General features: G+C 53.7%; 1 protein-coding gene across 1 annotated transcript in view; it reads left to right on the top strand.

Moving 5' to 3' along the window:
- Positions 1–9,294, top strand: part of LOC107106884 (rab11 family-interacting protein 3-like) — a 39,914-nt gene extending 30,620 nt beyond the window's left edge. The window contains 6 exon segments of the mRNA XM_015407098.1: positions 375–410; positions 412–475; positions 4,288–4,425; positions 5,681–5,836; positions 6,425–6,565; positions 9,181–9,294. Coding sequence (XP_015262584.1) covers positions 375–410; positions 412–475; positions 4,288–4,425; positions 5,681–5,836; positions 6,425–6,565; positions 9,181–9,294 — 649 coding nt within the window.
- The last annotated feature ends 388 nt before the right edge of the window (positions 9,295–9,682 follow it).

Raw genomic sequence — 9,682 nt, 5'->3', positions numbered from 1 at the left:
CGTCTTTGGACAGCGCTGGCTCTTTGGCATGGAAACGGAGATGAGCACCGCAACCCTAGAGTCGGATTCGACCGGCTTTCGAGCAAGGGAAACCTTTACCTTTACTAAGGTTATAAGGTCAACAGTTGTAAAGCGATAAATATGTCAAAATAGCAGATAAATGTCTAAAGGTATCTTTTCTGATTGTGGGAAGCAAACCTCTCTCCTCCCAGGCGTGGAGATCACTTAACAGCACTAAACGTTGTTCGCCTTTATGGCGCCACTGGACTTCTCGTTCGGCCCGGAGTGGGTGCATCCCTTGCAGCGCCCCCTGTTGCAAGTGTGCAGGAATACACTCCTGACTGTGATTGTGTGTGTCTGTGTGCAAACCGCAGGTTACAACAACTGGACGAGGAGAACGCGCGGCGGCGTCCCGTGTCTGCGAGCCAATATTGAGCGGCTGGAGGAGATGAGGCCCCTTTTCCGCATGGGGTGTGTGTGTGTGTGTGTGTTCCTCAGGGGTTCTTGCTTTGTGCCAAGGAGAGCTCTATGTTCCCTCTGCCATGGTGGCAGAGGCGGGTCCCAGAGTGCTCCACAGTGGCACAGCGTTCATTACCCCCAGTGACTCAGGACCTTCCCTCTTGTGGAGGGCCCTGGAAGGTTCTTGCTTTGTGCCAAGGAGAGCTCTACGTTCCCTCTGCCACGGTGGCAGATGCGGGTCCCAGAGTGCTCCACAGTGACACAGCGTTCATTACCCCCAGTGACGCAGCACCTTCCCTCTTGTGGAGGGCCCTGGAGAGGTTGCGGTGCTGAATCCGCTCTTCTTGAAGCCTCCCCACTTTCTTTGGAGACGCATATGGGAGGGTGTTAGTCACTGCCTGGGATATCCCCCCACCCCCCCGGCCAAACCAAATACCAGATTTTTCTCCGCACCGTCTTCTGAATGCCTGTGTGTATGTATGTGTTTATACACACACACACACAGAGTCATAGAATCAGAGACTTGGAAGGGGCCAGACAGGCCTTCTAGTCCAACTCCCTGCCCAGTGCAGGATCCGCCTAGAGCAGGCATGCGAACAGGTAGTGATCTATTTTTTCTGGGCAAAAGTGCCGGTGATCAACCTCCATGAAAATAAAGTTTCAAATTAGTCTCAAATTAGATTTCAACCCACTAAAGTTGGGTTCCACCGCCCCCCCCTCATTTATAATGCACCTTCTGTCATTTACTGGTAAGCAAAATAAGCAGAAACAAAACAGAGAGATGAAGATCCAGAAAGAACTGCGAACATTCTTTACCACCAACCATTAAAAAAACCCCCAAACACCTGTCCAACAAACCAGGAGACCAAGTGGGGCTGGTGATCTACCTCTGACGATCTACCTGTTGGACATACCTGGCCTCGAGCATCCCTGACAAGTGTTCCTCCAGCCGCTGCTTGAAGACTGCCAGGGAGGGGGAGCTCACCACCTCCAGAGGCAGCCCATTCCACTGCGGCAGGACTCTGACTGTAGAAAACGTTTCCCCTAAGATCCAGCCGGTTCCTTCCCGCCCTTAATTTAAACGTTATGGCGAGTCCTCTCCTCTGCTGCCAACAAGAACAGCTCCATACCCTCCTCTACATGACAACCCTTCAAATACTTCAAGAGAGTGATCGTGTCCCCCCCCCCCCCCCCCCCCTCAACCACCTCCAGACTAAACATCCCCAAGGAGTCCCTCCGCCTTTCCTCGCGGGGCTTCTTGGTCTCCAGCCCCCCCCATCATCCTCGTCGCGCTCCTCTGCACCCGCTCCATTCCGTCCACAGCCTGTTTGAGGTGAGGTGAGAACTGCACACAGGACTCCAGGGGCAGCCTGACCAATGCAGTGCACGGTGGGACTATGACAGCTTGTGATTTGGATGTTATGCCTCTGTTGATACAGCCTAAGATTGTATTCACCTTTTTTGTTGCCGCATCGCACTGGCGGCTCATATGTAACGGTCAACTCATCCCCCAAAATCTCACTCGCACACACTGCTACACTCACACTCACACTCACACACCCCTCCTGAGGCTTGCCCTGCACGGTCCATTGGGCTGCTGTGGGGACCTAGTAGCTTGCCTCATTCACTTACGTGAGTCGGGGGCAACACTTATTTATTTATTTAGATTTCTATCCCACCTTGCCTGACAATCAGGCTCACTTCAAGAGGGGGTGGGAAGGAGGACCGCTAAGAGGGCTTGACTCGGTCCTGGAAATTGCTCCCTAAGCCAGAGTCTGCCAGGCGAGCCTCTTGTGCAAAAGGCAGGCTGGGCCGCTGCGTTTCCCAAGCTCTTGGCGCACTTTGCGTATGTTGTCAGACAACAGCCCCATGAGGCAGGCCAGGATTGTCAGCCTTACGTCTGAGACAGCAGGAGAGGCCAAGGGGAGGGAGTGTGTTGTCCAAGGTGACTTCTGGTCACTCGGCAAACATCAGCTGAAGTTACAAGGGCAGCCAAAATGCGACCAATCTCACCTTGATCTTGGTACGCCCCTGTATCTGGAACTCGCTCCACAGATTCTATCTCAGTTCTGTTTCATCTGAAGAAGAATGCCTGCCCACGAAAGCTTATCCCCAGAATTAAACTTTGCTGGTCTTAAAGTTGCCACCAAACTCAAACTTTGTCCTGTTGCTTCAGACCAACACGGCTATACCCACCTGAATCTATTTAAGCTAGTTATGGTCAGGGTTCGTTGCAAGCTGAGTGAGCGTGAGCTAGCTTTCAGTTTTTTAGCCTCCGGCTCACACATTTTTTTTTTCTCAGCTCAGGAAGGATGGGGCTCCAGAGCAAACTGATTTGTGCAGCGGTCAAATCACCTGCTCACCACTTTAATGCCAGAGTAGCTCACAAAGTAGAATGTTTGCTCATGAGACTCCACAGCTTAGAGGGAGCACTGGTGGTGGTTTTTCTCTGGGAACCTGCAGCTTGACTATAGGCCCATTCTGCCCTCTAGTGGCCGGATGTGTGGAGGTTTTCACTTGCTGCATCAAAGCCACTGAGGAGGCTGCTGCTCTCTACCTCTGAGGACCCGTACACAAAAGGGGATGCCCGCATCGTGTATTTCGGATGACACTCCCCCCCCCCCCGGGGCATCCGGCGGGGGCCCGCGTCATAGGCCAGAGGTTTCCTACAATCATGGCTCCACTCCTGTCCCTGTGGCTTGGGGGCAGGCCTGGAGCAACTGTGGGGCACTTTTGGAGCCCCGCCCCCTGAATTAAAAGCTCCGCCTCACAAATAGGCATGCCCCAAACCTTACTTTTGAGGAGAGACACCTGCTGCTGGTGGCAGCCAACGGGTGACAGCCCCACAGCTTTCCCTTCGGGCTTCCCTCTCCCTCCCACTGAGGGAATTTTTTTGGGGGGGGCATCACGGAACATGGGAGAAGACAACTCAGGAGGCATTTAAATGCCTTTTTTTGAGTTCCCTTTTACAGGGCAAGAAAGGTTTTGGAGATGTATTGAAGGTACCACTTCTTCTTCTCCTTCTTCTCCTTCTCAGTTGCCCTTCTCAGCCTTCTTGCCCTGTGGAAGGGAACTCAGAAGGCATTTCAATCAAACGCCCTCTTGAGCTGTTTTCCCCCAAGGAACGGAGGCGCTGGCTGCCCTGTCCCCTGAATGGAAGGGCTTGGAACAGGCTGGGGGCCTCCTCCTTTCAAGACAGGCATCCAGATTGATTTAAATGCCCCCAGTGCCTGGCTATGGGCCTGGGTTCATGTCTGTTGTGGAGGCCTCAGGAGGAGGAGGAGGAGATTGCATTCATACCCCTTGCCCTTCACTCGCAGTCCCTGAGCGGCTTACGATCTCCTCTCCCTCCCCCTCCCCACCACAGACAGACACCCTGGGAGGCGGGTGGGGCTGAGAGAGCTCTTTCGAGGACTGCCCTTGAGAGAACAGCTCTTATCAGAACTACGGCTTGCCCAAGGTCATCCAGCAGCTGCAAGTGGTGGAGTGGGGAATCAAACCCGGTTCTCCCAGATTACAGTCCGCGCCATACTGGCTTCTGGCTGCCTGGTGCAAGGCCAGAGATCAGTTCCTCCCTTATTGCTCTTCTCTCTCTCATACACTCCCCTGGAGTGTATGTAAATTCCTAGAGATTCCAGACATTGAGAGAATGTGGATCCGCTGCTGGAGAGAGGGGGAAGAAGAGGGAGAGAGAGAGAGAGAGCAGGTTAAAGGACGCCAGTGAGTGCTCTTGGGAGCACCCCCACCGCACATCTTGTACTTTCAACACAGGCGTGTTTGCCCCTCGGAAGAGAGGCTTCCATTTCACTCAGCTCTTTCCCCCCCCAGGAGAAGCGGAAACTGCTGGACGAAATCGAAGACCTCACGGTGCAGCTGAACGAGGAGCTGGAAAGTAAGCGGAAGCTGGGGGACAAACTGAGCCACGAGAGACACCAGTTCCAGAAGGACAAGGAATCCACGCAGGAGGTGGGCAGGGGGGTGGCGGAGGGAGATGTCGCCCGGACGGGGATTCAGGGCTGCTGGAAGTCAGCCAACGTTTGCACCAACAACCGAAAGCTGTGGGGGGGGCGGGGGGGGCTGTATGCGTGGGCAGCGCCGCAGGATGTAAAAGCATTCACAAGCCTGACTTTCTGTTTCGAAACAGCCACTGGTGGTGAACAACTGTCAAAAGCAAATAAAGCCATGGATGGGGGGAATCACAGCAGCCATAAAAAGGAAGCCTAGATAGAGATATATCTCCCTAGCAAACCCTGTATCTCTGTCTCTGCCTCTCTCGCTGTCTCTGTCTCTCTGTCTATGTCTGTCTCTCTCTCGTGCTTAAAACCATATTTAGGGATGTTTGAGACTAGGCTGCTGTGGTGTACGCATGTGATTCCAGAATGGCTGCACCACCACGGAGAAGGCCAGGAGCTGCAGATCAGATAGGTGGAGCCCAGGAACGGTGCCTCCTGGGCCGATGCCTGTGGCCAGAGAAGTGCATGCGAGGGAGGATGCTTTGTGGGTAATAACCAGCAGCTTGAACTGGGCTTGGGAAACTCTCGGGCAGCCAGTTTCAGAGGGTGGTAACCAGTGCTCCCTCTAAGCTGTGGAGTCTTGTGAGCAAAAATCCTACTTTGTGAGCTCAACTGGCATGAAAGCGGTGAGCTATGAGCGATTGGGCTGCTCCTGCATCAATCAGTTTGCTCCGGAGCCCCGTCCCTTCCTGAGCCGAGACAAAAATGTGAGAGCCCGAGGCGAAAAGAAACGTGAGCCCGATCACACTAACTCAGCTTAGCGGGAACACGGGGTATAATGTCCCCTCCTGCTCTCTAGAGACGGGCAGTGGGGGAGTATTATACCTGGGCCTCTTTGGGTTGCTCGGGGCTGCTGTTTTCTTCTCCAGTTCAGGTAGACAGAGAGGAAACGAGGAGAAGAGACGTGACTCTGATTTCAGAGGGATGGGCAGGGACAAGCAGTGTTTTAAGACCCGTTTCCGAATGAATTTAAAGATGACTGGGAAGATGGTTGCATGTCTCAGGAGCACCTCCTTTCGTTAGGAACAGTGTTGTCAGCCCCGGAAGGGCTTTGTGCCTTTGACATGCGTGGCTAGGACATGGGTCCGTTGAACTGTGTGTGTGTGGTATAACAGTCCCTGGACAAACCGAACTAGCAGGCAGGCCAGAAACAACGTTAGGCGCTGTTGAAGGAACCTCAGCCGTTGACCGTCCTGCCGCCCTTGCAGCTGATCGAAGACCTCCGGAAGCAGCTGGAGCACCTGCAGCTCTTCAAGCTCGAGGCGGAGCAGCGGCGGGGCAGGAGTAGCAGCGTCGGCCTCCAGGAGTACAACAGCCGGACGCGGGAGGCGGAGCTGGAGCAAGAGATCAGGCGGCTCAAGCAGGTACCCGGAGCTGGCTTGGGACTGGCTGGTGGCGGGAGAGGAGGGCCTGGAGCCGCTGCGTGCGGAGGGGCTGTAGCTTAGCCACAGGCTCCTTTGCCGGAGTAGAGTGCGGGCCCTTGTCGGTCTGCTGGGCTTTCCTAGGTTTATCTGAGAGGGGCGGCTTCAGTGTTTGCTGGTTGCATCTTCTGAGCAGAGGCAGAGAGGGACCGTTTTGCTATGCAAGGGTCCGTAGCACAGTGGTGGAGCCCGTCCACGCCGACAGGGGGCTCTGGGTTCAGATCCTGATACCTGGAGAGCCAGCGTGGCGTAGTGGGCAGAATGTCAAAGTAGTAAAGCCCCAGCTTTGACTTGGCTCTGCTATGGAAGCTCCCTGGATGACTCTGAAGCAGTTGCTCTTTCTCATGCTAATGTATCTCACAGGGTTGTTGTGAAGACGGAATGGAGGAGGGGAAAGCAGTGTTCTTAAGCTGCTTTGGGTCCCCGTTAAGGAGAAAAGCAGGGTGTAAGAATCTAAAGAAGTGGTTGCTTATGTACTAGGAGCCACTGAAAATGGTTGCTTTGACGTTCCGGGTCTTCCCTTGCAAACAGGATAACCGGAACCTGAAGGAACAGAATGATGAACTCAACGGGCAGATCATAAACCTCAGTATTCAAGGCGCTAAGAACCTCTTCTCTGCTTCCTTTTCTGAGTCTTTGGCAGCGGAAATCAGCTCAGTCTCCAGAGATGAGGTACGTTGGTGTCATGATCCTGGGCCTATAGTGGTGCGGCCTACAGGCTCTAGGGAGGCCTAGTGGCTCCAGGGAAGCCTGGATTAGAGTAGCTGTCAGGGCCTACGTTTCCCAGGTCCACTCTGGACCCTGGACTTGGAGGGAAAACTCACACCAGCAGAGGAACAGAGGGTGGTGCCTGAGAAGAAGGGAGAGAAGGCCTTGCCCAAAGCAGGAGGACTTTCTTATCTTGCCGGCTGACCTACCTTTACTGTGCTCATTTCCCCTACACGTGACTGAATCACGGTTGTCGTTAAATCTCTTCAATAGAAATGGCTTGTTACTCGGCCTGGGTCCTCCTCGCGCCTCATTCGGTCACTTATAAGGGGAAACCTCCTGGAAAGGGAGTGTGCAAAGGGGTCGGGTGGGCGCTCCGGGCCCTTCCGAGGAGACCACCCAGGCCAGAGTGGTGGCAGCCACTGGAGCGCCTTTCTAGCCGCTGCCCGCGACAGGTGGGGAAGCTCCTCTTGGATGGGTTGTCGTGTCGTATTTCCCCGACTCGAAAGGGGGAGCTGGGAAGACCAAGCAGATTGGTGTTTACCAGAGCACCCGCCTGGCTGGCAGGCAGACATTTCAGTTGCCAGCATCTCCAGCTGAAAGGATCGGGTTGGAAGTGATGGGAAAGACCCTGAGACCCTGGAGAGTTGCTGTCAGTCAGAGCAGACAATACTGACCTAGACCGATTTCCCACCAATTTCCCTCTGCGCTCGCTCCTCTCTTTGCCCCGATGGTTACGTGTCAATTTCCCACTCGAAGCCGGGTGGCCGCATTTTGACCCGCGGCTTCGCCCGATTTCCCCCATGGTTTAGTGTTCCTGTTTTTTGAGGATTACGAAACAGCGGGCAAAATCGGGCAAAGCCGCTGGTCAAAATGCGGCCGTGCGGCTTCGCGTGGGAAATCGACACGTACCATCGGGGCAAAGAGAGGAGCGGGCACAGAGCAGCGGCTGTGGGAAATCGGTCCTAGATAGACCAATAGTCTGATCCAGCGTGAGGCAGCTCCGTGTGTTCAGGCTCCTGGATCTCATTAGGAGTGGTGTCCCTCCTTGACCGTACCCCGTCCTCGCAAGTTCCAGAGACATTCGGCCAGAGCCGAAATCAGACGGAAGTGTGGTGACGTTTTGCCTCGGCAACGTAGTCTTCACGTTGAAAGCTTTGCTAGTTAGGGTTTAATTTTGGCATCGGGGGACACTGCCGAAACCGGCTGCTTGGTAACTAGCAACGACGACGAACAACCCCAGCTGGTGACGGCCACCGAAGATGGTTTTTATTCCAGCCAGTTTTTGAAGATTAGAAACCTTTATCGAGAATTTTTATTGTGTTTATGGGAGATTTTATAGCTCCTATAATTTTATGATTCCTCCTGTTAATTGCAGGGTTTTATTGACTGCGACTGTATATTTAATTACCCCTGCGTGTTGTGAAGAATCCCGGGGGCTTCCGAAAAGGGACGTGATGGGGGCTGTGCATGGGGAGGAAAACCAGAACAGTTGTACTTTTGTTTGGGGGTGGGGATTTGGGCCAGCGTAGGAAGATGAGAGTCCTGAATAATGTTAATTTCTCTGTGGTAGAGCCAAGGCGGGAGGAGGGCTGTATCAGCATCGCTTTGAGCAGCTCGGAGAGTAAAGATGGGATGGAAGGATTGTTTTGACCATCTCTTCTCTGATCAGCCCAGCCCTGTCAAGCTTTATCTATTGTGACTTCGTATATCGAATACATGGCCTCAAAGGGTGTCTGGTGTGGGGAGGAAAAGGGAATGGAGATTATAAAACGCTCTGAGACTCTGAGTGAAGGGCAGGGTATAAATCCAATCTCCTCCTCCTCCTCTCCTTCCTTCCTTCTCTTTTCTTTCTCTCTCTCTCTCTCCCCTCTTTCTTTCCCTGTCTTTCTTTCTTCCTTCCTTCCACAAAAATGACATGAATTCTCAATAAAGGTTTCTAATCTTCAAAAACTTGGTGGAATAAAAGCAGTCTAACATGAGAGCCAGTTTGGTGTAGTGGTGAAGAGCGTGGACTCTAATCTGGGAGAACTGGGTTTGATTCCCCACTCCTCCACATCCAGCTGCTGGGTGACCTTGGGTCAGTCACAAGTTCTTTCAGAGCTGTTCTCAAAGAGCCCTCTCAGCCCCATGCACCTCACAAGGTGTCTGTTGTAGGGAGAGGAAGGGAAAGGAGATTGTAAGCCGCTATGAGACTCCCGAGTGAAGGGCAGGGTATAAATCCAATCTCTCCTCTCTTCTTCTCTTTTTTTCTTCTTATAATACAGTCAGTGGGTTGGGTCCTGTAGCTCTCTTCTGCTTAGCATTTCTCCAGTGAAGAAAGGCTTTTGAAAAGTCTGTCTTTGGTGAAGGAGATGTTTCTCTTTTGGTAGAAGGCAGTCACAGGAATCAACCCTATAGTTTTTTTATTGGGGAGGGATGAGAAACTGTGAAAAACTAGAGGAATTCACAATAGATGGATGGAAACTTTCACGGTAAGTTGTGCGGGTTCCAGGGGCTGCTCTGGTGTCCGGGCCCAAGTCAGCTGCTGCGGAGTCACCTTTTCGTGACGAGCCTCCCTTCCCTTCCCTCCCTCCCAGCTCATGGAGGCCACTCAAAAGCAGAAGGAGATCAATCTCCGGCTCCAGGACTACATCGACCGGATCATCGTGGCCATCATGGAAACCAACCCGTCCATCCTGGAAGTCAAGTAAGCGGCCGCCGATTCTTGCTCAGGCTGACCCCGGGTGCAGCAGAGCGGCTGCTCTGGAGGAGGTGATGCCGGAGGAGTCTTTGCTTTGCGAAGAGATCGCAGGGAGCCTCACGGCGGACAGCGGGGCGAGGGAGCCCAGCAGACGTGGGGGAGCCAGGCGGCACGGCGGAGTCTGGTGGTTTTGAGGGTGGGAGGTGGAAAGGGGATCTTCGGGGAAGGAAGGCGAGCCACGGACACAAGCAGTGTGTGTGTGTGGGGGGGAGAGGTGAACACCGGCACCCTGCTGTAGGATGTAGGGGACACACGTGCCGTCATCGGAAACTTTTTTGCTCTGGGCTTGCAAAGCTGGGGACGAGAAAGCCGCGACTTGGGAACTCCTGGCAACTGCA

Source organism: Gekko japonicus, unplaced genomic scaffold (genome assembly GCF_001447785.1).
Source record: "Gekko japonicus isolate JY-2015 unplaced genomic scaffold, Gekko_japonicus_V1.1 scaffold2827, whole genome shotgun sequence".
NCBI lineage: Eukaryota > Metazoa > Chordata > Lepidosauria > Squamata > Gekkonidae > Gekko > Gekko japonicus.
The sequence above is the reverse complement of the archived record's forward strand: the minus strand, read 5'-3'. Positions and strand labels throughout refer to the sequence as shown.